Genomic DNA, 27,696 nt, shown 5'->3' on the forward strand with positions numbered 1-27,696 from the left:
AGCTCCATCGTCAAGATCTTAGTTCGGTTCTGTGATCGGCGCTTTGTGACCCTGGATTGCGTAAAAGGTGATGTATACATAGATATTTAGTATTATTGAAAGGAGAATGCAGGTGAAGCGTGACATGCGGAGACAAACACGATGACGAAGTTGCAGATTGTCAACAAACAGTACCTCCAGATCGCCGCTAGGAGGCGCTATTGATCCATCCAGTGTAGAAGATGGTCACTTTTTATTAGACGTAACTGGGAAATATGATTTCTGTTGGAACTAAATCGATAACTATTCAAGGGTTAAAGTGAAAAAAAAAACGCAAGTAACAGATAAACAAGTAAATATATATCTCAACTAGCGATGGTTATTTTGTGTTCAGGTGATGTGTGATTTATTGCTGTTATTGTCGACAAAACACTTGATGTTTCTAATCTTTATACGAAATTTTTGACCAGTCGTTTTGGGTTTTCCGCATTAAAATAAATATAACTATCTTTAAAACTACAACTGTAAACATATATGGTAACCTATGTCGAAATTATAGTGAAGAAATAACTAAATAAATCCACTTTAGCTTGTGTGACAAACGCTTGCGCATCGAGTCATGACACTTGGGACCGTTGTCGACGCATGCGCAGTGACGCACCAGAGCGCCCGCGCCGGTGGTGGAGGCAGCAGCGAGAAATACAAGTGCGTGATCTGGAGCAGACTCGCGGCGCTACCGGCGATTTAGGGGGTTTCCCCGGCTGTTGCGCACACGCGTGGATCTGGACTCGCTCGGGAGCAGGTATGAAGACTCGTACTTGGGTTCGTGGCGTGTAATAAGGCGCAGTTCGCAGACGTGTCTCGGGATGCGCCAGTGATGCCGCATGTCGGCTTTTCTGAGTTCCAAAACAAACGTGACGAAGTCGGAAATACACAAGTGTTTGGCGCTCTAGTGGGTGTTTGACTGCGATAGGCGACGTCTGCCCGGGCTGTAGCCCTGCTGTGTTGCTCTGGCTTCCGTGAAGTTGCCCGCTCGTGTAGTTCCACGCTGATCACGCATTAAAAAAAGTCTCGAGAACTAGGCCCGCTGCGAGGCCCAGCGCGCGCGGTGATGGACGTCGGCTCAACCAATCGGATTCCTCACCCCGCCCAGTCGGCCCTCTCTCCACCAATCACGTGAAGCCAAGCGCGGTGACGTCGGCGCCGTGGCTGTGTTGCACGCCCACTGGTTATAAAACACCGGACAATAAAGTGTCAGCGCTCGAGTGGTCAACAGCGAGGTTTGGGACCGGCGCACCTGAGAGACGATGCTCAGAACAAAGAAGTCAGTGCCGTGTTTTCCTCCTTCGAACTGTGTAGAGATGCCGACGCTCGGTGTGATCGATCGTTTCACGTCACGCTGTTAGTCAGCAGGTTCGCGCCCTTCCTGGGTGCCTTTTACCCGTTTAAAACACACATCCGGAAACACGCTTGGACTATTACGGCCACTATTTGAGCGATTCGGCGTGTGGAGCGGCGTCCGCGTGCGTTAGTCGATGGCTTCCTGAAGACGTCTGCTGATGCTCTCCTATTGTGTCTGCGTGAAGTCCGTGGAGCAGCAGCGAGCACGTGGGCCGTGCAGTGTGAGGAGATCCGGTTCGTAGGCGCCACTGAAACCCACCATCCCACGCAGTCTCCCCGATGTCAGCCGACACGGCCCCATCCGTGCCCGAAGTAAGACCGTTTCCATGCATTTATGTTTGTGTTCTGTCCTGCACAAATGAGTGATCCATGTTGCGCTCCCGTCCTTTGTGTTCCCGACCCTTGCGGCTCTATGGTTGGAGGGCGGCTTCTGTCATTTGTTGGGACCCGTTTCCCAGCCTCTCGTTCTATTCTTCCCTTTAGATACTCAGTTCATGTTCCTATTTTAAGTTGATTGTGACAATATATTGCCAATAGTACATATTATGGTGAATAGAAACAAAGTCTTGCACATTGCGTTTGTTTCTCTAACAGAGCAAAGTTAGCTTCACCCTTTGTGTTGTTTTGCTTAGCTTCTCTTGAGTCCTGGGGGCAGCCATTACAGTAAAGAGGCCCAGAAACATTCGACATCTCGTCTCAGGTTACAGACCAGTTCTGATCCAGTGTGTCCCCAGTCGACCCCGGGGGCTTCTAATTCGCTACTCAATTGTATAATGTTGGGTGTAACACGTGTCAAACACAAGGCCTGGGGATGAATCACACCCGCCAAGGGTTTAAATGTAATGTATTGCGTGTGGTTGAACGTGATCCAAGAAGATGATTGGGCTCAAGCTGGCGGAATGCTGATAAGGAAGATGACTGATGGAAAAGAGGATGCATGTTTGTGCTTTAAGTCGAGGTAAAACCGTCCCGTGATGTAGAAAAGGCTGATATTTGACTAATATTTCTTGGTGAAAGGATTGCCACTTATTGACCGTTCTCATAACTAGGATTGTGTTCATTGCTTTAGTCAGTAAAATGTCACGCCTCCAGCGAGCAGAATGGCTGCCTAACCATTGTTAACTTCCATATTCCACCTCCATCGATGGACATGGCTCACCTTTAGCAGGAGTGTGCAGTACACTGTGTTGCTACATGTGTAATCCGCCGCCTGTGTACTTTGACACCAGGATGACTTTCCCAGCTCTTTAACTGGGACGCCGGTGTTGTTGCTTAGATTGTCCCAACTGTGTCATGTTGACAAGGGAGATACTCACTTTTCGAGTGACTGAAACATGTGATGTGGTGTGTGTTTGTGTGCAGGAGGGGAGCCTTGATGAGGGCAGTATGAGTAAGAAACCTCCTAACAGAAGAGGGATATCTTTTGAAGTGGGAGCTCAGCTAGAGGCCAGAGACAGCCTCAAAAACTGGTGAGTCATGGCCTCATTCACTCCTCTTCATCTCCGGAACGCTTCATTCCATTACCAGGACTTCCCCCGGGCAGAATCCTATTGATGGACACCAGTGGAGACTTTTATTTACATATTTCAAGTCAAATTCCTTCTGGCCTAGATCAGTGTATATCTACCGGTGTGCCGGGGGAAGTGATACAGTTTCACCTCATTTGTCCCAAGATAAAGGTGGGAGATATGATGGCATTAAATCATGAACAGTAGGATTGTGTTGACAAACGCGAGGAGATGACGGATTCAGTCATGTTCTTTCTAAACACTATAGATCTATGTTGATGAGTTGATTCATCCATCAGTCGCTGCGCTCCTCTTCCCACACACTCGCAGCGCGAAAAGCCAGTCATATGTGCAACTTTGAGTCGTTTCCAAACCTGCTGCGCCTCTAACTTGACCACACACTTCCACAACAGAATGATGGAGTGTTACTTGGCTGACCTGTGACGCAAAAAAAAAAAACGCTAATGTGAGGTCTTCCTTCAAAACTTTGACACTTGTAGACCAACAGTTTCCTTCGTGGTTTGAAAGTTGGCTATAAACTAAATGCCGAACCAAGTAAATGTGCGCTGCAAAATATGAGGAGCGAAAGGATCATTGTAGATTAAATCCAGCTGAGGCAAAGAATGTATAGGATTTGTCTGTGAATTCCCCCAACTGGAATGAAATCACGCAGAAGAGATTGTAATAAAATCAGAAGTTATTATAAAAAAATATTTTAGCCAAATTGCTCACCCCTTGCTGGAGACATTCTAAAGAAATACATTATTATTATTATTATTATTATGTTATTTTGTTATTTTTGTGTTTTGATGGAGCATCTGCGTGTTCTTACACACAAGAAATTTGACTGTTGAATTTGTGAACAGCCTTGTTGTTATTCTATTTATTTTATTTTATTTTTTGTCAGCACTTTATTCCGAAACACTTTCCTAGTTGGTGGGCCACTGACCATGGCAATACATTTGATTCTGATTTCTACTATTTGTTTTTAGAAATAACATTCCAAGAGAGGAAGAGTGTCAATAGTCACTATTTTTCCACATATAAAAAGGATTTTCCTTCAGGACTTTTGGCTCAGCACTATTGAGCGTTGGCCGAGGTTCCTCTGGTGGTGACTCAAAGAAGGGTTGAAAAACACTGGCCGAGGTGATGGGGAACGTCATGAATGTGTTTGGATTATTGTGTTGTTGCTTCTATAGCCGATAAATGTGTCCTTGTAGCAATGTGCTGAGGCTTATTGGCAACTGCTGGTCTCAGCATTGTGTGGTCCTCTTTTATTGACACGCTGTGGCCCTGGAGCTTTGAGGACACGCCCACTTCACTCTGAGCAACAAACACAGCAGTGTAATGGCTCCTATAGCTTGTTGCCTGCATGAAGCAATTGATCCATAGTCATGTCCTCATTCCTACGCAGCATCAGCACTCTTCAAATTCTCACCTTCTTAAAAAAGGCAGCAAAAACCCATAAACAATCATATTTGTTGATCCAAAATCCTTTTCAGTGCGTAGAGATGTGTTGAGAAGAGAAAAGAAAAGATGTCGCAGCGCCATTTGAGGATGAGTCAGCTGTTTAGCAATGTTAGCCTTTAGCAGTGTTGTTGACATTTTTTTGTGTGTTTTCGTCCTTATATGGTATTGATTTCAAGACAAGGACTTGGTTTCTTGTTCTGCATATTAAAGTGTTACCAGTTGGTTAGAATGGATGCTATTAATCTGGAGAAACGCTTAACTTGTTTGTCACCCAAGTGAAGGGTTGTGAAAGAATTGAACTCCATGCTTAGTTTATTGAAAAATATGGGCAAGCTATTCAACCCAGTGGTTCAAGTTGTCTTATTTAAACTGATGTAATTGTCGCTACAAAAGGAAAAAATGTTGTCTGCATTTCTTGTGTTGTGGTTTGTCTACAGTACAATTCAGATTGAATTTTTAGGCTGAATTAAAGGTCCTTCTTCTCGACTTCCCGCCTATGGCAGGTATACAGCCAACATAGAGAAGATTGACTACGATGACGAGAAGGTGCTGATCCATTACCGTCAGTGGAGCCACCGCTACGACGAATGGTTTGACTGGACAAGTCCGTACCTGAGACCCGTCGAGAGGGTCCAGCTGAGACGACAGGGCCTGTCGGAAGACGCCGGGCCGGTAATTGTTTTGCTTCGAAAATAGAAATCACAGTGTGATGCTCTGCTCTAAGTGTTTCTCTTTTACGCCTCTTTTCACCAGGTTTATCACGTGAATGACAAAGTATTGGCCAGTTGGTCTGACTGCCGTTTCTACCCTGCAAAGATCCTCTCCATTAACAAGGATTGTGAGTAACTGTTTTGTCATCGATCCTGGAGAGGTCAGGTTTCATTCATACCGTTATTCACTACATGTTTGTGAAGATGCCCACGTATAACACTCTAGCTGGAGCTGTGGAACACTAGTAATATAGTCTAATAGATTTTATATGATGATTTTTACTTAGTGGCATTTATTTTTCTTCATATGATTGGAATGTATTGTTACTCTAGTGCATATTGTTTATATCTATTAAAGTTCTGCTACATTCATCCTCAAGAATATGAGGGGCAAAAGCATTAAGGGAAAAATGAATAAGATCACTAGGTTGAGGATTAAAAGGGGGACGTTCTCTAATATTTTTAGGAAATATATAATTCATATATGGGAAACGGGAAGTTGATAAATATGCAGAAACATAATGAGAATAAAAAACAAATTTCAAGAAATTTTCATTGTAATTTTAAGATGCATTGTTTTTATATATTCATCATAGTCATGCTAAAACGGCAACAGAAAATTATGGAAAAACGTTTATTTTTAGTTTTTATTAATCTTTGTCTTGCTCAGTTGTGTATGTATGTTTTGTGTCATTAGAGACAAAAATGCTTAAGAAAACACATGAGATGGAATTCTTTAGACTGAAATAATGAACTTCCTCACTGGAGAAATTTAGGGTGGAAAATGTATTATATATATGTGTATATATAGAAAAAAAATAATGAAGTTGAATAAAAAAATTTAAAAAAGGAAAAGTGAAATACATTCTTATGAAATGCTGTTGGATAAATACTTAAAAGTTAAGATTAAAAATGTGGACAAAATGAAAGCAAAATAACCTACCTTTGGTGGTATTGTTTTTTTTTTTTAGTAGTGGTGTTCAATTGATTACTATGAAAGTTAACGTATTCTCTTCCCAGCAGCATCGTACACCGTGAAGTTCTACGACGGCGTCATCCAAACCGTGAAAGACATACATGTCAAGCCTTTCAGTCGAGTGGTAATTCATCAGTCACTTGTTTTAGTTATTATAATTAATATTTCTCTGAGTTCTGTCTCTTCAACAAAATCCCTAATTCTGCTGTTTTTCTTTTTACAAATAGAGAGGTAGAGGAAAGTCACTCTCATCTGAAAGAAACATGGTCAGAAGAGGGCCGAACCGAGGGTTCAGGCGGGCTCATGAGAACGGCGGTCCAAAGAACAAGCGGGCCAGACGCAGCACCTCCGACCAGGAGGACGAGAGCAACAGCGAAGATGAGGAGCATGATGAGAGATTAGTCGGCGAAAGGGAGAAGAAGACGAACGGCAAGTGCGATCCGGAGCTGGCCATCAAGCAGGAGGAGGACACCCAGTCGGACCAGAGCCAGCCGCGGGAGACGGAGGAGGGCTCGGCGCTCACAAATGGTGTGAAGCTAGAGGAAGATGAGAAGCGAAACGGTGAAAGATGTCGTGTCAACGGAGAAGCAAAGAAAGAGGAGTCTGGTCTGAATGGTACAAAGCCATATAAGGAGTCACCCAAGCCATACACCGAGGTGCCTCATCAGTCAGAGGAGCTGTCGGTCACCATGGCAGCCACCGTGTCAAGTGGAGGCGCCGATGAGAAGCCCAACACTGAAGCAGCGGTCTCTCAGCCTTCTGCTGCTGCTCCTCCTCTCAAACCTGTGAAACGTAAGTACTGTAGCAGCAGTGTGGACGATGCAGGTGTTGCGATTGAGGGTTTATCGTTCAGTCATTCACGTCTCAGCACAATGGGGGCTTTGTGCATGAATCATGTCAATGATGTTTAGATTAAATACAATGCTGAAGCATCATTCCTCGCTTCAATTCTCTGCTTTGTTTCTGCCAGCGGTGAGAAAACAAGGTTTCCACAACCCCAACAGGTTCAGCAGAGAACCCTGTAAGTGTCCCTCCACCCTGCTTCTTTTCTCTCCTCTGTTCACATCCCTGAAGCCTCTTCCTTCTCTCAGTGTACAGAGTTATCAAGAACCAACCTCCTCCAGTTCTGTCCATCAACCTCGACCACAACCCGTTTAAGTGCAGCGCACCCGGCTGCACAAAGTCATTCCGAAAAGCCAAGCTGCTGCACTATCACATGAAGTACTACCACGGAGAGGAGCAGTCGATGGAGGCCGACCGCAGTCCCACCAGGAGCGTCCAGACACGTGCCTCAGATAAACGAAACCCTGGCCCCAGTTTTGATGGTCCAAAAAGAAGGCGAACCATCTCAGCCTCTATGCGTAAGTTTAACTTGAAAAAATAATAGATAAAATATGACCTTATTGTCACAATGCACTTTGAATCTGTAGTAGGATGATGTAAGGGCAACAATCTCCACTCTATAAATGTAAAATTCACCTAGAGCTCACTCTTCAGCAACACATACAATAATAATAAGAATACTCCCCACTCAGCACACTGAAGTGTCAGTTACAGGAACGGACGTCCTGGCGTCTTGGAGCGGGTTAGCATGGTGGCTAATGCTACAAACAGACTCCACAATCCTCGGCAGAAGTTGGGAGAAGCCCAGACAAACGGCCTCTCTGATCGGATATTTGAATACATTTCCTCAGTTTTTGTTTCAAACATTCCGTCACTGCTCACTCTCGTGACAACGGAATGCGCTCAGCACTTGAAAATGTGGACTGACTCATTCTTGCCGGGGTCAGTCAGATTCGGAACACACGGCTACCGCTGGTGGTTAGGAAGGAAAGACCTATCCGGCGAACTTTTCCACTATAAGTCATGGTTATTATGCATTTGCCCAGCCTTTATCTGTCATTTTATCCTCGGGAAGTCCAAGTATGAACATCGAGAATGTCCCTCGCTGCTAAATCGTCCACTTATGTATTCTTGGTTTGATTCTTGCAAGTGTTGCTTCAGTAAATGAGCTGTTTTTGAGTGGCAAATGTGCCATATTTGCAGTGTATTGTGGCCTGATGTGCGATGAGTCACTTTCTTGCAAGACCAGACAAAACATTGTATTGGGTTAGCAAGATGAGTTCACATTCTTTTTCCGCAAAACCAAAATGCTAATGTTCTGGGACTCTGGCTTCAGTCCAGCTGTGCTCAGTCTGCTGCTGCTGTGAATGACTCAGAGTCCGATGGGCTTTTGCCTGCGAGTCAGCCTTTTGTTAACCGGAAGTGTTGTCCTAATTTGAGCTCTTATTGCCCAAATAATGAGAAAACCATAATGACTGAGTCCTTCAAACTAAGCCAGTGTGAATACTGGTAGTTCAGCAGCTCATTAACCCCGGGCGGTTTATAATCTGCCTGAGGTCAGACGACTCGGATCTCGTTCTTGAGGTTAATGTTTGACACCGAGCTATTTCAGTGGGGCAGGGAGTCGCTCATATCAAGTAGCTATTAGACAGCTTGTCGTTCCTCTTCAACAGATTCTGTTGTAGCCCCTGTCGTCGCCCGAGGGGAAATGAAAGCTCCCGGCAGGCGAACGTCAGCGCCACCTGCTGTTAATTCCCAGAGCCATCATCAGAGGACGCTTCTGAGGGAGAAGAGTAAAGAGAACCAGCTGGATAGGAACGGATGCCAGAAGCAAGACAAAGACTGGAACACATGCGACACCAGTACGTTGCCTTCATGGGGGGGGGGGTTCCCATTCACTGCGTCCAGTCAACCCTCAGTAGCCCCTCAATTTTGACTCTCAGGTTCAGTCAAAGACAGGCTCAAAGACAAACCCAGGCAGAAGGATTTCCTCCGCATCAAGCTAAAGAAGAGGAAAAGGAAGAAGAAGGCCAAGTCAGGTACGTGACAAGTCTTCTTTTCAGGCTTAGCGTTTCTGCTTCTTTGCATGTCTGCTCGCTGACTATGTGGAATGAAGCGCCAAACGCTGCGTTCACTCCTGGTGTGTTGGCTGAGCTTCTTAAGTGTGGGAGACGGCAGGTAGCTTCCACCATGTTCACTGGATAAAGTGCCGTTAATACATCTCTCACCCCGAGAACTACACAGTTGAACCTTCGTAGCCATTTCATGCTTCTGGATTCAATTAGAAACGTGCCCAGCTGTTGTGGATTATACTGTCTGTTTGTTCCACCTTTTTGCTCCCCTGTCGGGCGTTTTCAAAGCTGACCTGTGCATCTGCTTCCCCCCCTCCCTATATGAACAGACTACACAGGTAGTGAGGAGAATATTGACATCTCAGTATTGAGTCTGCCATCAAAATTGAATTCGCAACTCAAACCTCACCCCTCACACAATCACAAGCCCGAGGCCTACCAAAGCTGCAGGCCTGGATACAGCTACTCAGAGCAGATAAATGTGGATGGTGGGTATCCCTGCAGTGGTGTGTGTGTGTGTGCGTGCATGTGTGGCTGTAGATGCTTTCCTGTCACTCATGTTCTGTCCTCGTAACCAGAGTTTTGTACTCCAGTGCATGTGAGACATTGTTCAGCTTGACCTAACCTAATCTGTGAGAACACTTGACTTAGGCCTGCACTAAAACAGGTGTGATTATGACCCATGCAAATGTAAACAAAGAGTTTGTATAGTACAGGCAGGTACACCTGCTTTGCCCAGCAGACTGTGATTTTTTTTTTTTTCTTTTTTTCCACTAGAGGTTTATGTGGAAAAAGACTTCCTGAGACGAAAGATTAGGATTGAAATGCTAAGAAAGGACACCGTCTTGAAAAACAATGTCCCAAAAGGAGTCGCATGATGAAAGCTCCTGTTAAAATGACTACACTGAATAACGGTGTTAACTTAACAAATGCTGACTATTTTTTTTTTAATTCTAATCAGGATTGCAGTCATATTTAAAACCCTTGGTTGCAGTGCATTATGGGACTTGGAATGTAAGGGGTGGGAGGGCTCATAACTTGCCTTGTCATGAGTTGCACAGCAGAACTCTGGTTTGTAGCCTGTCATGCAAATCATTAACCCTCCGGCCATCATTCAGACCAACACCTCATACCTGGCAGATTGAACTCTCAGCTGCTTTTGCTGCCTTGCTTTGCATTTTCCATCCAGTCTTCTGTAGTTCGTGGATGTAACCCTCCGTTGGAGAGGTAGAGCGTAGCTCCAGTGAAAACCAAACCACACGGCTTGTCTCTCTGCGCAGAAGAGGACAGCTTCAGCGACTGGTCCACCGACAGCTGTGGGTGGAGTGATGAGGACTACGGACTGGATCTGGATGTCACGACGCCACCTCTCAGTCTGGACTCTGGTGCCGCCGATGCCAATGACCAGGAGATCGTTCGCTGCATCTGTGAGGTGGAGGAGGAGAATGACTTCATGATCCAGGTGCGACGGTCATCTCTGACCTTCAGGTCACGAATGTTTTCTATCCAAAATCTTGACGTCGGTGTGATCCGACTCTTCTTGCAGTGTGAAGACTGTCTTTGCTGGCAGCATGGCACTTGCATGGGGCTTTTGGAAGACAACGTTCCTGACAAATACACCTGCTATATCTGCAGGGACCCACCTGGTGAGAGAAAACGCTTGCCATTCTGAAAATGCACTTTAAAATTTTCATATGTAATGTGCACTCAGTTGCTCTGAGTGAGTCTCAAATTAGCTGTTAATGTTTTTTTTTTTTTTTTTAAGTTAGGGGGTTTTCACGCTGAGTACTCTTTATTAGTCTCATAAGCATTTGATTTTAGTGACAGACAGATTTGATACTGTTAATCCTGGTGTGAGCCACTTCTTCACTGAGTTGGAATGTCATTTGTATATTTAGCTGTTGTCCGACTGAGTTCTCATAATCCTGTTGGAATTTTCTCTGGTAATGTGCAGGTCAGAGGCAGAGTCTGCGGTACTGGTACGACCGTGACTGGTTGAGCAACGGCCACATGTATGGCCTCTCCTTCCTGGAGGAAAATTACTCGCACCAAAACGCCAAGAAGATCACCACCACCCACCAGCTGCTCGGCGACGTGCACCATGTGTTGGAAATCCTCAACGGGCTGCAGCTGAAGATGAGCATCTTGCAGTGAGTCTCTTTTTAATCCGCTCGGATGTCGGGAGAAATTGGGCTAGAGAGACACGAGTTGAAACTTTGGATCGTGACGACGCCGCTCTCTCCAGGGGAAACGCACATCCTGACCTGCAGCTGTGGCGTCAGCCCTGGAGGCAGGCAGAAAGGACACTCCCTTGCTACGACTCCTGCCGCGGCAGCTTCGCCGCTCCCTCCCCCATCACTCCCGAAGAGGACATGAGCCGCGGCGAGATCCTCATGTCCAACGCTCTGGAGAAGCTGAGTCGTGCCGCCACTTCAGCCACTGCGTCGTCCACCTCCTCCTCCCCCTTCCCTTCCTTCCAAGACTCGTACATCATCAGCGAACACTGCTATCAGAAACCCAGGGCTTATTATCCGGCGGTGGAGCAGAGGCTGGTGGTGGAGACCAGGCAAGGCTCGGAACTGGAGGACAGCATGAGGAGCACGGAGGAACTGCTGGAGCGGGAGCAGCGTTACGGGAGCCTGCTCGAGACGGAAAAGCCCAAGCCAGTGAATCCGAACAAGGTCAGTCTCAAGGATGACTGTGATTTTGGAAGAGTTAATGAGTCACTCTGTGGTGCATGTGTTTGGCCCACAACTAGTTTCACCCACTGAGAACTTGGCTTTACCCTGGTCGATGGACCATCATGTTGTTGAACTCTGTTATGTCGTATATGGGTCGTGCGTGTCCTGGTCAGAGGGGGCAGCGAGTGTTGTTGCGACGTGGCCCCTATAGACTGGAAGTGGACTCATGTTTCGATCTCTCTAACAATTTGATGGTTTTGTTTGAACCAACCTAGACTTTGACAGGAGCCTTGTGCGCTCAGCCTGAGGTGAAGGATGAAGTTGGAAGTGATTCAAGAGCAAATGCAGACAAGAGCGTGCTGCACCAGCAGTGGCAGATCAACCTGCTGGATCACATCGATGCAGTGCAGGACGAGGTGTCGCACAGGATGGACTTCATCGAGAGGGAGCTGGATGGTATGTCAGCTATCTCGAAACATGAATATTAACTTGTGGTGTCTCATAACCGCATTTGCTACGCTGCTGACGTAACACCCTGTCCACAGTGCTCGAAAGCTGGCTGGACTACACAGGTGAACTGGAGCCTCCTGAACCTCTGGCCCGACTCCCGCAGCTGAAACACCGCATGAAGCGACTGATGACACAGCTGAGCAAGGTGCAGAAGATCGCCCTCTACAGCGCCACATGAGGGCGCCAGATAGCAGCGGCATGAAAGACGACAGTGCAGCATGTTTGCTTGTGACCCCGTCTGGTGGCACCTCTGTTTTTAACGTTGTGGTGGGTTCTGACGTGACAGCCAGTACTTAAAGGATGTCTGGGTCGGCCCCAACTGGGGTTGTCTCTGTAGCTGTTAACTGTCCAGCTCCGAGTACTTGACAGTTTCCATGCAATTCTATAAAAGCCTTTTGTCTGTGGAACAGCTGAAGGCTGCTCTGTCGGAGCAAAGTGCTTTACAAACAGAAGCTTTATATTCTCATGGTGATTTAACTTCTTGAAGTACATGGCCTCTTTGTTTTCCATTGTTCTGGCATTGGCGTGCGTTTCAGTTGTGTATTCCTTCATCCAGCCCTCACTGTTCACTGACAGTAACTTGAATCCCAGTTGGTAACAGCACTTTACAAACAGCCTCAACAAATCACATGTTCAGTTTTTGACCTTCTGGAGTCTGTCTTCTACACTGTGAAGTTATTTTGGAATCAAAGGCATCTTATTTTTAGCTCTGTACGTGTAATTAACATGGTTTGTGCTTCGTCTTGTCCTGCTGCTTCTCCTTTGGTTGTTGAGTTTGGTTATTCAGTCACTCGTTTCCTTTCTTCTGTTATTGCACTTGATCCTAATTGTTCTTTTTAACTGGTACACTGTGTGTCGTGTCCTCCCTCGACCCCACCATCTTGTCCCCCCCGTCAGTTATATGCTACTTACTCTTTGATTTGCTTTTCTTCATTTAGGTTTTTTCTGGTTGTTTGTAAATATGTCTTTGAGATTGTGCTCTTTTGTTGAACGCATTCGACGAATATTGTATGCTACCAATACTGTAAGTGTCTGGCTTAGAAGCAGGGAAAATGTCAAACAATGCAAACAGATTTGTTGGTACACAAATAAATTATCCTTGTTCTTGTTATCAGAGTTTTGGCTCCTTCTTTCGTCTTGAGCGAAGTCAGTCTGCGTCACAGCTTGGTGTAATGCGTTTTGCAGGGGGGGGGGGAAGCATTTGTACTGTTACACAATCGGATTGGAAAGGAGGGCAGTCTACTGCAGGGGACGTCTGATCTCCAGATCTTGGCAAATTCTGTGGATCAATGTGCGTCTGACATTTGACGGTCAGATCAAACCCGATTCGGCGTGAATCACTTTTGCAGTTATGTAATCAGATTGAGGGGGAAATAAACTGGATGGGCGTTCTAATCCTTAATCCCTCAAAATTTGGGCATCACATGACGGAGCGTGGGGAAGACATCAAGCACTTATTTATTCAGATGGAATTTGTGTCACTGTACTTGCAAAAGAAGTGTCTCCTGTCCCCACTTTCACTTGCTTTTTGAGATCAAACTCAGTGGGAACAGGAAGTCTTTGGTTGTCTTGGGGCTCCACACTGCTCCTCCATCAAGATGGGATGACTTCACTTCAGCTGCTGCCCCCGGGACCCGACCTCTGATAAGCAGGAGAGATCGATGGATGACACATGACAACTGAGTCCAACCTTGGTTGCATCGGTGAAATGTCATAAAGAACGATGTGTCGTGGCGAAATTCAGCTTCCCTGCGTGGTCCTCATAAATCCGTTCAGAGTGAGACCTCTTGCCCCTCCTCCTCCTCTGTGTGGTTTCCTCCGCCGCATCCGATTGGCTGACTCGGTGTCTCCGACGCAGCGTGTAGTTCCGCCCAGAGTCCCAGTGAAACACTCGTAGAAGCGGAGGAAGCCGAAGACGACTGCAGCGCGAAGCAACACTCACCTTTCAACATTCATATCACCTTTAATTCCGACGCCTCCGGTGGAAGTGAGCGACTGAAACCGACGGTAGACTCCTTTTTTATCGGCGAGGTGAGTGGCGCTTCGGCAGACGAGCTCAGTGTACAGATGTGCCACCGGAGAGCGTCTCCGCTCGCTGTGCATTATCAACCTGTTCGTGTCTTCGCATCGATTCGCGTGGTCGCTGCGTCGATACGGCTGCTGTAAACACAACACCGAGTTGCTGGTGGAGACGCCGGTGGGGACGCGGCGGCAGCAGCCAAGTGAGAATAACTGCAGTTGACTTGAATAGAGTTGCTCTCCTCAGGAGCGGTGCGACGTCGTGTTCACACCGAGGCCTGCTCGGCTTCCATTGCGGTGCGGCTCGCTTCACGTCATGTCGTGTTCCAACGCGGAGCGTAGTTATCAGCGTTAGAATGTAGCGTCCTATTCAAAATAATGGTCTATTATTTCAGATAGAAAAGCCCATTCACTGGAGCCTTGCAGTTTCTGCCTCAATTAAATAACTACTGTGGTTTTATTCGTGAACATTTCCCCCTCAAATTCAGTGGACTTTTCTTGTGTTTAACTTAGGACTATCACAGAGCCATGGCTCAATGGAACACTGAAAGTCAAGCAGGTAAAAGTTGTGAGCACCAGATGAGCGACGCCACACATCTGTGTTGTGAGTTTGCACCTTTAATAAGGAACCTTATTGACATGAATCCGTCATTGATCAGTCAATGTTGCGGCTCACATGATGGATGACATTGAAGGTGGTGTCTCTTTCGAAGGTCACTCAGGTACGAGTGGGAGTTCCGTCTAAAAATAACAAACATAACTGTCAATGTGATGAAAATAGAGGCGCTATTTATAGCCCAGCTCATGAGCTGCATTAAAGTTTGATCACTCATACATGTTTATAGTAGTACTGTGGCGCAGCCCTTCCATGTTACCACAGACAGACTTGCTTACACAATAAGCACAGGGCGCTTGTTATTACTCACAACAGTGTTGTTGTTGTTCAGAGTGACTGACTGTTGACTGTCATTGTCCGCTGTTTCCAAGCCAGATCAGGTTTATTGCCGTTTTGTGGGAAGCAGGTGACCTTTGGTTGATTATTGCTATGAGGTTGTTTATTAAACTTTCCCGAGCTGCAATTTCTAACTTGAGTTCAGAGGAAAGCTCGCAGCGTTGTCTTTTATTGCAACACTCTGTCATGGGTCTGTCAGGCTTGCTTTTATCAGTGTGTGAAGTCCACAAGTGCTGCGAGAGGTTCAGTCTTACTGTGGGTGGAAGCAATGATTTAAGGTGGTGAAGTCGTGTGTTTAGGTTTGAGGTCCAATAATACCTGCGTTGCATTAACAGCCATTCAGTTGTTCCATATTTGGATGTGTTTGAAATGAAATGTACATCCTGTGCTCAGCTGTAGTTGATCATAGTGAAAAACATGTCGCTGGAACAAATTTTCTTGCCAAAATCCAATATTTCATCAAAGATTGTGGTTGCTGTAAAGGAACGCCGCTCTTACATTGTTAATCTAAGCTTAGTCACCCGATGTCTAATATTAACATCCACAGAGTCAGAGGAAGTTAAACAAACTTAGAGATCAGGAGCTTCTGCCTTTTCTTCATCTTTTGAACATGATGTTTGCTGATGATATGGTGATTTGTTCTGAGAGCCAGGAGGAGTAGATGCTGAAGAGGTGTGTAATGTGAGCTGCAATGATGTATAGCTGCGAAAAAGTGACAGAAAGAGAGTGTGCATTGTATGTCCTTAAGGCTTATCCTTAAAAGGAGGAGGCCTTCTCAACTTCTGACAGGTGTGTTGACATTCTGAATCACACTTGACTACACAATGACTGAAACAGTGGTAAACTTCCCCTAGGCTGGGAAAATCTCAGTGTCAGGGGCCAAAATACCAGCGAAGGGGGGCCAAAAGAGCGACTAAAAGAGCATGTCAGAGGGTTGTGGAGATGTTCGGACGCAAAGTGAGGGAAGCCAGATGATTTGGAGATGTGGAGAGGAGACAGGGAACATGGAAGAATTTCTGGAGATGGAGATGAAGAGGAGGAAGGCGATCAATGGGGTTTATGGATTTGATAAAGGACAGTGATCAGAAGAGGCTGACCTCTGCTGAAAAGACTGACGTCCATCAAATGTTCTTCCATGCTTCAGAGAAGGTCTTTGATATCAAAACTAATATCAAACTCGTGCGCTTCTGAGTTGGATCTGGGACATACTGTAGCATATTTCTCAGGAACAGGAAGCCAAGGAAGCCATCATGTGAAACATGAACTGCTGTTGTTCGTGTCACTGTTCCCATGTTCTGCTTTTACATTTCCCCCTGGCCCAACCACCATAATAAACCAAGCATAAACCATCAGTGAGCACGCTCTCCAGCAACAGGTGTTTGATGGATGTAGCGTGGACTGTTATCCCCATTGACAAACCCATCAGTGGGAAATACACATTTGTTGCCTTCAGGAAGAGCGATCACTAACAATATATTGCCTCGTCCAGGGACACGTCCGACCCATCCTTTACGTTTTGACACGTAACTTCCAGAGGCGTGGATACCAAATCAAAGCTGTCTCGTTGGCGGATAAGGCCTCCAGCGTGGAGCCTGCGGGGGTTATCAGTGATGAAACCTACAATGAAAGCAGTTTAGCTTCGGTAATACAAGTTATTAACAGGACGCTGCTGGGATTACCAGAAGGAGAGAGCAAAAGGACATTGTGCTGCGATGAATGTCTGGAGAGATGGAGAGTGTAATTAAGCTGATGTTCTGACAGCCAGTCCCTCTTGTCGTCACTCTCACCCCTGCATCACTGCGAGGGTTGCCAGCTCTGCAGGCACTTCGTCTGGCCGGGATTCCAGCCTCGTGAATTTACTGCAGCTTATCACTGGATGTAGATGTGAAACCTGGAGCCCCATGATCCCCCCAACACTGCGGTGCCGTTTTGAAAGGGACGCCCTCTTCTGGCATTAAGTTTGTAACTTTTCAGCCCTTCTTTGTGATGACCTAGAAGAGGGAGACAGAAAGCATTTGACTTATAAGCTCTTAAATACTGCAAGGACTTCCCTCCCCTCCTGACACACCAGGTCATCAACTGACACGACAGGTTGCTTTGTAAAAAAGAAACTGCCAATATCTGTATTTGCACAAGAGTAACTTATGATAAAAACAAAGCGTCAAATAATCGTGCCGGTAAACAATTATGGCGGCCAACCTACGGCTGCAAAAGGTTTGAGAATCTGTGAATTTCAGAATCGTATTCTGCGAAATGACCGGGCAGAAACGTCCTTTTCATGGAAACCAGTATGGTGTCCATGGTGGTGTTGTTATACAGACAGTAATGATCGGTCGTCGTAGCTGAAAGCCTCATTGCCATCTATACGTTTCTGTTCAGTGGCTCTGAGTAGATGACCTGATTGGGCTTGGATTTTGTAAACAATGGCCAAAGTATTCAGAAAATGCCGTTCACATGACAGTGTCCTAATTATGCTTTAGTGGGATGGAGACAGTCCGACACTGCTTTACTGGTGAAACATGCTGCTGAATAGTGAAGCAGTCTGAAAAGTCAACAGGCAGTTGGTCCCTTAAACAGTGACATGAAACAGCACTGTCCCCTTTGAACCGCTGAGGTAACCACGGAGCTGCAGCTGAGGTTCAGTCTGTTCTCTTTTCTCAGCTTCTCAACTTTGTTTTTTATTATTCATCTCTCCGCCTTGCTGACAGGTGAGGAGATCCAGTGTCTGGCAGTTTGAGACTGATCGCTCCCCAGCAGGGAGCATTGCTTTTGTACTACAGCTACATGTAACTTAAGACTCCGACACCTGCTGCCACTTCAGACTTGCATTTTAGGGCAGATATGACACTGCCATTCCGCCTCACAGCACCCAATAATGAAAGAGAGGAAAGAAACCTCATTTCCCACTATTTTTTTAAAGGTTTATAAGAGTCTGTTTTTCTGACTCAGGTTTCACCTGTCACTCACCCATTAGTTCCAGCAGACCCCACAACCATGTCGTGATCATGAGACCAGATATTCTGTGGCCGCTGCTGTTTGTGGAAACAGCCAACGGTCGGACCATTGCATGGGGATAAATGTGCCACCTTGGTACAGCAGACCTTTTATTTTCTCAGTTTTCTTCCCTGGTGGGTGTATGAGATGATCCCAGCTCAGGATGCAATGATCAGGAAAAATACTGTCCTAAAAACAGCGTCAATATATGTGAGTGAGGTTGTGTTGGTTGGAGCCCACTGGCCCATATCAGCGGGTGATCTGTACAGTGAAAACAGCCATTCAATGGCTCGATTCAATCCATATTGTTACTAAAACTATGACCTGAAAACAGTCTTTGTGTCTTCATCTTAAAGGTTTTCCTTCTAATCCATGTCAGAGACAGTGACAAGAAGCAAAATCAAATGAGGAGGAGGAACACTAGATGGACTACCGACTCTGGTATGCTGGAATATTCCGGGGTACACTCTGCCACCAGACATTTCTTTTGAGGAGTCTAAATGATAGACGTGTTTGGACTGATGGAAACCACTGAGCTGTTTTGTAACCAGCACCTTCTGTGTGCGGGAACATGCAGGAAACTCAGAGTAGGGGGTCATAACACCAGAGCAGTGGGGAGAACACTGAATATCTGAAGTGAAATAGAGGCATCTCTGAGTTAACCTGTGGTACAGCCTCGTTTTTATAATCTGGTGTATCAAGTTCCTTTCGTTGTAAGTTCAGTGATGGCAGCTAATCTACACATACTGCAGAGATTAGTATCTCCTGAATTGCACCTCCTGAAGACCCTCCTTTCTCTTTATCGGCTTCAGTAACAGTATCCGTGATTGAATCTGACGGCTGTGGCAAGCTTCTGGATCCAAGCATTATAATGTCGCGACAAAGGGATTTTCGTGGCGTTACGTATTGTGGACCACAAGTCTTGGATGTGGACCTACTGTAACCACTAGTTGTCACTGCGAGGTCCTTTCTGTTCCTTGAGAGCCCTCACACAAACACATGCTCAACCTCAACCTCTCGCGAGCATGTGACTGCGTCATGCATCGGAAGCCTCCCTCATCCCAGTGTTCATGTGCTACGTGTGTTGAGAGACAGGATGCTAGTTATGTGGGCATGGTCATCGACTCTCAGGGGTGCCACCAGCTGTGATGTGGGCGGGGTGGGGGACCCCAGCAGCCGACCATCATTCTCCTGAGATTTAGCATGTTGACAGATCACTGCAAGGATAACCGCGTAAGCAGAGGCGTTGCCCATGTGATGCCTGCGTCAGCTCATGTTGTGAATCCCACTGTGTTGTTCAGGCCCACACCGAGGCTCCAATATCTCTGTGTGAATGTTTTATGGGGGTGATTTTAGTGAGTCCATCCTGCTTGTTGAGCTGAGGCCGAGTGTGGTCATACTATGCTCCGAGGGTGACTCACAGATGGCTTCGCTGCTTCTTCCACAGCTGCCCCTTCGGTTGGTGTAGCCTCACAGTACAGACGCAGCCAGCAAGCGTCCAGCCCTTTGGAAATGATGATTACTCAGAGACTGAGACGAGCGTGGCTCAGGACATCCCTGCGGCCGGGGGCTGCTGGGAAGGGCAGCCGCTCAATAACAGACACTAAGTGAGGGGCTGACAGTTCTGACCGTTCAATCTTATTTATAGTCTGATACAGCAGCGGCTCATTCATTCAGGATCACACCTTTCTGACCTGCCAGGGCAGATTTATCTGGACTTGTGTGTCTCCTGACGCACATTTTTCCCAGCCCTTTTATCTGCTGCTTCTTCCGCACTAACCCTGTGTCAATACTATTGATTCATCGGTGGTCTGTGTTAGTTAGCTGCGGCCAATGCCTGTGCTGCCATTCCCATACTAGCCTTACATGAGAAACAGATTATTTTCTTTTCTTTGTTGATAGACTCGAATAAAACAGAAACCAATAAAATATTTTCATGAATTCAGAAAAATAAGAACACAATTGAGACAGAAGAATTAAACTTTAATCATTTAGTATTTTCATCATTTGTATTATTGTTTTTTCAGTTAAAAAATGTGTCTATATAAATCAATGTGTGTGTAAATATATATGTAGTTTTAAGATTTAAATATAAATGAAGAAACCAAAATAATATTATATACTTTTGCTATTATATGAATTAGTATAAATGACTGAAATAAGTATATAGATTATTTAAAAGAAACACATAGCCCATACAAAAAGTGTATGATTTAAATAAATTAAATTAAAATGAATTCAAACTGGACCTGATGTACGAAGTTAGACTGATATTATTGAAGAAATATGGCAGATGGAGCATTTGACCTCTCTGTTGAGACTGAAAACTGGGTTGCACACAAAAAGATGGACAAAATGGAACATTTTTCAGCAAAGAAATCCAACCTTATCGGAATTATAAGTTATTATAATATCCCCAGTGTTTTTCTGTGTCTGTATTTTATTTTTATTTTATTGTTCTCTATGTCTTTTCTTACATGTTATAAACCATTGTATGTATCATTTTCAATCATAATACCTCTACTTTGTAAAATTTGAAAAATAAACAGTAGAAAAAAAAAATAATTCAAAGAATCCATGAAAATTAAGAGAAAACATGACATGTTTATATAAAGCTGCTTTAACTTTTTTTTTACAGTGAGTAATTACTCTACAATCTGTCTGATTTTCCCCTATTTGTTCATTTAAATTATCACTTGACTTTTGACATTAAACCTGACTGTTTATCTGCGTCTTTTTTACTAAGTTGCTGTTCAAATTCTTTTCAAGGCGGCTGTAGAGAGGCAAGGGTCCTTGTAGGAGGAGTTTGCTCTCCTCATGCCTGACTGCGTTTCCGCTGGGCACTCCGTTTTCCTCCTACGGTCCAAAAGCATAGACAAATAGATTGATGACTGTCCAGTGTGTCAATCACAGGGAAGGAGTGGAGCATTGTTGAGTAGACAGGGGGTTAAGATATACTTTATAGATGCCCCAATCTCTGGGGTGAAACCTCAATATCTTCAACACCAATTCTAACTATGCTACTTGTCTTGATCTATATTCATGGTCTGGTAAATCCTTGAATATTCTCCCAGTCAAATGATCAATACTGGAAGGACATGCATAATATTCCCCATCTGTGTGTGCGCACCATCGTTCTCTCCATTGATTCTCTCATTTGTAGTAACCCATGTCCACTCCAAGCACGGCCTCGACAACATTTCAATCCATTATGTTGTCATTCACGGCCGACTGATTGCTCCGGATATTTCATTCGCTTGCGACCGAGCGTCTCTGCCTCAGTCTTCTGTCTCCCAGGAGGCGATAAGTCAGTCGTAGCGAATGTGATATTTTACAATCGAGGTTTATTTCTGGAACGTCTGAATGCTTGTTTTATCTTATTGCCTGAAAATAGATTCTTGGTTGAACTGAGCTCCTTATATAAGAGTTTGGTTTTGTGTGTGTGTGTGTGTGTGCTTTCTCTGACTAATGTCTGCGCCGTGTCCTGATGGAATGTTTTGTATGAGTGCAACTTGAAAAGTTTTGTTTAGTGCCTCCTATAGGGCTGGAAAGGGCATGTGATTTGCATGGCATTGTGAGCTGCTGTCGCCATGTTAACGGGCAACATTCACAGTGGAATCCAGTGAGACGGGAATATATCAGTGCAATAAAGAGTTGACAGACCAAACTGGACCCACATCCAAAGACTCAGAACCTTGAAAAATTGGTTGAATGAGCAGAGGTGGTCACCTCTGCCTTTGACTGATGCTACTGATGAAACAGTGCCACACGTGCTTTGGTGGAATTTATGATGAAAACATTTGTTAAACTCAAAATAAATCTCCTGTGACTGAAGAGATTTGATCAACTTCGACCTGCGTTCGTTGCCTTAATCCACAACGCCAGTGGCGCTACCACGAGACACTTGTGAAGCAGCGTAACACATGAAATATCATGAACTGAGGATATTAAAAAAACATCCAATAAACTCCAAATGAGGTGCTTTGCTGTTCCCTTACCTCCTTATGACACAGAAAGACGCATGCTTAGATTCTCACCTTGTTTATTCAAACTTTCCAGTCTGAATGTCTGGTGACCCCTCCACCACGTGTTGAGCGATTGTGTCGGAAGTGGTGTTTGGGCATCTTGGGGCTGCTGTCCAGGCTGTTTGGTGCGTCTTTCTTCCAAGAGCCGGTGCCCTTGGCTCATCATTCACCTGGTGCTTTCCTGCAGGAGTCCTCCAGCTTTGAGAGCAGTAATTGAATTTCTGTTATGATGTTGTTAGGTTTTTTTTCCATAAAAAACGCACAATCCTATTCCATGTTACGATGTCAGTTTTCCGTGTGTTGCAATGTTTCCACTTCATTTTATCAAACTTCTTTTTAATTAAAAACTGGTAATCTTCACGAACGGTTTCAGTGAATGGCATCATAAATGGAATTGCTCTAATCTGAAACGGTGCCCGAATCTATTGATACTAATTGGCCTATTTCACTTCCTTTTTTTCCATTGAGAATCGCAAAGCAGCCAAATCATTGAAAATGTTATCAATTCCCATGACAATTCCATGACTTCTCATGATTAAAAACTACAATTTTACTGTTAGTGGATAAGAGGCGGTGAGAATGGGAGGCTCCGCCATAGTTTTAAAAGAAAATCTGAAGTAGTTTGGATCAAATACAGTGGTACCTCGGTTCTCGACCACAATCCATTCCAGAAGGCCGTTCAAGAAGCGATTTGTTCGAAATCTGAATCGATTTTTCCCATTACAATGAATGGAAAAAGAAACAATGCGTTCCAAGCCTTAAACTAGTCTTTTGTAGGAGTGAATGTAGAGTGTCTGCTGCAGGTGGCTGTTCCTCTATGTGTGTGGCCGCTGCATGTGGGAGGGGTTGCCGAGTGAGTGACGTCTCTCCAGAAGTGAAGAGGTGCCCGGTGCGTGTCCAGCTCTGAATGTGCGCTTCTGTGCAGTTTGGCTGTGACAAAGTCATAAACCAAGTCACGCTCTGTCCCAGACTGGCCTCATCCCTGTCCCAGCTCCAGCCCACAACAGGACATCAAACCCTGGAGTGGAGGTGTGGAGAGCGAGCACCTCCCCTGTGACACTCTACCACGGTCCAGTGCAGAGACAGGAAAGGTTTTACACCTCAATATGAAGAAAAAACAGTCAGTAAATGTTGCTGACGGGACACGTCTGCATACAGAGGCTGCGTTATACACAATAACAAAGCGTGTCGTGGGTCAGCTGATCGGTCTGTGCACGTTATGGTTTTTCAGGCTTTTTTTCAGGGGTGTGGAAGTTCTAAAAATTTTTTGTTCGAACTCCGATTTGTTCGAAGTCCGGGACATTCGAAAACCGAGGTACCACTGTAGTAGTTCAAATGAAATGTCTCAGGCTGACACAGCAGTCTACGTTACCTAAGTGAAAAGACAAGTCCTCAATACATCACTATTTCAAACACCCCTAAAGCAAGTAGCAGCCAACTAGTAGTTGACTTCCAGGATACTATTTGTGGGTGGGTGGCCGGACCATGGCTGGGTGAACACTGAGTGCTGCTCGTGGAGCTCCAGATTGTTCTATTTCATTTTCCCTGATCAACTTCCTTAAAAGCGATCTATTTCAAATCTACATTTAGTAGGAGGAAGCTGTACATAACAGAGCATAATGTTCAAACACATGAGGTTCTTTTCTTGTAATTCAAAGGCGCTCTGCAGCTGAGAATGCAATTATTTTAGTGTCTACAAGCACATATCTGTTTGGAGGGTTGTTGGACGGGAGCGTGTCCTGGCATGGTGGACGCCAATTATTTCTTGAATGGAAGAGCTATTTTTAATTTATTGAAAAAAATAGATGAGAACCTAGTGTTTTTTTAGTCACGATGTTAGAAATAGACCTGGTTTTCTTGATCAGGAGAATTGTGCTGTCTTGAGGACGATCCAAATAATGAGGCCTCAGGAGGATGAGCAGTTTATTACCTGCATTTGCTGGCGTGGATTCGACTGGGCTCATTATCGTACCGACTTTTTTGAACAAGCTATCAGCTCATCCCTCAAACAACGATAAAAAATCCTTCCAAATTCTTTTCCCTCTGGAAGCTTGCAGAGCTTTCTCTTCGACTGTCCGAGCAGCACTTGATATTGACCTGACAAGATCGGGCTGCTCCCACTGGTGCAGGAGATGCTGAAACGACCGGATTTTCCTCTTCTAATTCTCTTGCAGAACGGCTCGACTTAAGGAATAATCTGGAACTGAGCCTGTTACAGTCCATTAGCTTTACTCTGGTGCGGGTTTCACCTCCGCTTTAACAGAAACTGTAAACACAAGCTTAGCCTAGTTATTAATGTTGACGGGGGAAATGACATGGAGTGACGAAAGGAAAAGTCTAGAAAGCTGCGTTGACATTACTGCATTGTGTTGTTGTTCTTTTTGTCCAACTAGATTGTGGAGTTCTTATTATTAGCTGAATTCCGGTGGAGGTTTTTGCTGAAGTTAGGTTTCAGTTCAATCCAAATTTCAGCAACTTCACATTCATGCTTCTCTGCAAAAGATGTAACATCCATGACTCGTTCAAGTTACGTGTCTTGGACTATGGAAAGTCCATTTCTTGTCGCTACTTAACCTTCACTCTTCAGCGTCTGTAAAACCTCAGCAATATTAGTCTATTTGTAGATTTATTCCTTTGTGACCAAAGGACAAGTAGCGTGGTTAGAATTAGTGATAGTAATATTGAGGTTTCACTCCAGTGACGAGTGCATCTGAGGGACAGCTGAAGAGACCAAGTTAAGTTTGGACAGTGGACATGTTGCTCGAAGGTTATTATGATCCTAGATCCTAGAAAAAGTAAAATAAAAGTTAAGTTTTGCATTAGAGAAATACATTAATGCAGTTCATGAGGACACAAAAGTCACACGTATGACTAGAGAGGTTGATCGATGTTGGCTTAGGACGCCGACCATTTATGTTTTGAAATGGATGATTAGTTTTATCGTGTTTTCTTGATAGCAAATGTTGGGAAAAGTGATGTCAACATCTTTGTTTTACGGTAGTCTGTACTTATTACATCAGTTATTATCAGTAACTAGGGGTGAGTCAAAAGTCAATTCACATATATGTTGTAAATAAATATTGATGTTTTTCCACAGAATCGATATTAATCAATATTTTTTTTACATTTTGATGGACAGCAATTTAGGTGGAACGCCAAGTTCCAACACATCTCTTGAATGTGTCGTGGATGAGTTCAGTCAACCGGGCAGCCAATCAAAATCCGCGGTTTATATTCAAGATATTCAATAAGATGCTCGATTCAAACTTATACCCATGACTTGTTGATGGATGCAGGCACCATTCATGTGATCGAGTGTCGTCCACATTACTTCAAAGTCACAGAGCAAGCATATGCTGTGTGATGCGGTCCTCAAATGTAGGGATTAGAGTTTTGGGGGGCCACAACAACTGTCTTCACAAAGAGAAAAAGAAGAAGCAAACATGTTCATATTGGGAAGCGTTGGCTCTGTGTTGGCATGTTTGACATTTTGGCGTGAACCTCGGCTCCACACAATGCTTCTATGGAGTTTGTAGTTAAAAGTAGGCTGCAGTTGTTGCTCTCCTTGTTGGTGAGGTGGTAACTCAGTTGAATTTCTTTCTGTTTCGAGTAAAAATGCATCCCACAGATGCGTAATCGGGATTTTGATGAGACAGATGGAGTCTGATTCTGTCTCCATCAGCACTTCCATCCCTGAAACTCCTTACCTTGACTGATTCATTTATTTGACTCTTCTCTCTGTCATGTATCTCATTTGTGATATGTACAAGTGAATATATATATATATGTAGTTATAATAGACTCGCACTTGTACATATCACAAATGAGATACATTTCCTTCGCTTTGTCCTCCTGTGACCGATAATCTAAGAGCTCACGTTGGACGTCAGTGCTCACCAGGCCTTCCTCCTGTTTGTTGCTTCGCTCTGGTCGCCCACGGTGCCTTTTGGCTCACATTCTGCTACAAAATTTCACACTGAGTCAACAATATCTAGTGTTTCAATTGTTATAGCGTCTAAAATGTGCTGTGATTGGTTTGTTTTTCTTCTTTCCTCTTCACTATACTGCAACATGATGCCGGTGTGGTGCCTAGAAGACGATTACCTGTATATGACTTCTCTAGTGAACCTGGAAGGGTCAGAGCAGCAGTTGGCTGCACAAGAATGATGATGATGATGATCAAAGGAGAAGTGAAGTCACAGTTGCCATGGCAGTCAAGTTGAGAGTGGCCTTAGCGGCAGGATGGAGATCACCTCTCATCCAGCTTAGAGACCTTTCCTAGCGCCCAGGTGACATGGATATTGATGGAAGGTGACAGACGGAGAGTGCACTGACAGCAAAACAATAAAAGCAGCCATATGTTCATAACACTTTTTCATCATTCATTCAATCATCTACCACCTCTTTCCCATTGCAAGGCCACAACATCCAGCTTCCTTTCCCAGAGTCATCCCCGAGCTAAAACAAGCCCATACGATCATAAGAAAGAAACTAAATAGGTGGTCACTTTACATAGGAAGCCACTCAAATTTCAGTTCTACCACACCAGATGCAGTGCTTTGTGTGAGGCCGTGCTAAATGTATCATCCTTTAAATAAACTTACAGATGTCAACATGTCTTTGCAATTAAATGTGATCAGATCAGACGTGCGCCTGGTGTCCCACAGGCGTCATAGTGTAGTATCCACGACCTCTGTTGCCTGGCAGGAGTCTCCTGTGGTTTGCCTCTGACTCAATTTGTTCCTGCGGTCGTTTGTTCATTCAGCACAGACGCCCTGGTCGCTGCTGCGTGGCAGGAATTCTAAAGCGCAGGGATGAGACGGTGATGTACAATAGGGCTCCTCAATCGTCTTCCTTTAATAGCCCTGCTTTTGTGGGTATTTGCTCTACATTATAATCTCCTCCAATCCCCCCATCCTCTCCCACGGTAACATTACTGTCTGAATGTGGGACAATTCCAGCAAGCGGCTCGGATTGCAAACATGGTTTTCCTCCTGTCACAGTGGAATACTTGTCTGGATTTCCTGTTCGGTTACACTAAGCTGTGGTGTCGCTTCCATCCAGTGGTCATGGCTCATTGGAGACCCAATGGCTGTTTCTCTTTCACTGTATTAATACTCCTGGTTCTTGCGCTTTCTATTCCCCTTGTTTGCTTGCCTCACATCTGTCCCTTGGGGTTGACCCGTCCTAGAATAAACATCAGCAGCCAGCTTTGTCTCTATGGCAACAGCTGCACCTAATGAGGAGGCGTGCAGCAGAAGGTGGGGAGAGGGTCGGGCTGTTGCTAATAGAGATGTCTTCTGTCCGGTGTAAAGTGCTCAGTGAATGTTGCTAAGTTCTACTCAAATCTATCCGGCGGCCATGTCTGCTTTAAATGCATGTATTCCTTCTTAGCTCTAATAACCAGATCTTGGCAGCACTGTACCTTTGTCTATGTAAATTCATTTTTAAAATGGCATTGGCTCAGTTAAAAATGCATGCTGTTGTTCTCTTTGGCCAAGTGATTTTTGGTTTGCCTCCGCGCTTTGTTTTCCGGTGGTAGTCCTGATTCAATAG

General features: G+C 44.9%; 2 protein-coding genes across 6 annotated transcripts in view; both read left to right on the forward strand.

Moving 5' to 3' along the window:
- The first annotated feature begins 637 nt into the window (after positions 1-637).
- phf20a (PHD finger protein 20, a) lies at positions 638-13,261 on the forward strand. 4 transcript variants are annotated; one of them, XM_053868689.1, is made up of 18 exons: positions 638-781; positions 1,566-1,692; positions 2,743-2,849; positions 4,862-5,030; positions 5,112-5,196; positions 6,089-6,168; positions 6,272-6,836; positions 7,015-7,065; positions 7,136-7,405; positions 8,561-8,749; positions 8,831-8,926; positions 9,289-9,447; positions 10,240-10,421; positions 10,506-10,605; positions 10,914-11,109; positions 11,205-11,640; positions 11,916-12,096; positions 12,186-13,261. In XM_053868689.1, the coding sequence occupies exons 2-18, from the start codon at positions 1,660-1,662 to the stop codon at positions 12,326-12,328; spliced, it is 3,042 nt and encodes a 1,013-aa protein (XP_053724664.1). In that variant the 5' UTR covers positions 638-781; positions 1,566-1,659; the 3' UTR covers positions 12,329-13,261. The 4 variants fall into 4 exon arrangements, with proteins under 4 accessions (XP_053724664.1, XP_053724665.1, XP_053724667.1 ...); XM_053868690.1 differs by having other exon boundaries at positions 6,092-6,168; XM_053868692.1 differs by lacking the exon at positions 9,289-9,447 and having other exon boundaries at positions 6,092-6,168.
- Positions 13,262-14,012: 751 nt separating this feature from the next.
- The window catches only part of ndrg3a (ndrg family member 3a), a 31,858-nt gene continuing 18,174 nt past the window's right edge, over positions 14,013-27,696 (forward strand). For both annotated transcript variants that reach the window (XM_053868446.1, XM_053868447.1), the window contains exon 1: positions 14,013-14,181. The gene's annotated coding sequence lies outside the window, so the exon portion shown is untranslated. The remainder of the gene's footprint in view (positions 14,182-27,696) is intronic.

The sequence above is a fragment of the Synchiropus splendidus genome, chromosome 6 (assembly GCF_027744825.2).
Source record: "Synchiropus splendidus isolate RoL2022-P1 chromosome 6, RoL_Sspl_1.0, whole genome shotgun sequence".
Classification (NCBI taxonomy): domain Eukaryota; kingdom Metazoa; phylum Chordata; class Actinopteri; order Syngnathiformes; family Callionymidae; genus Synchiropus; species Synchiropus splendidus.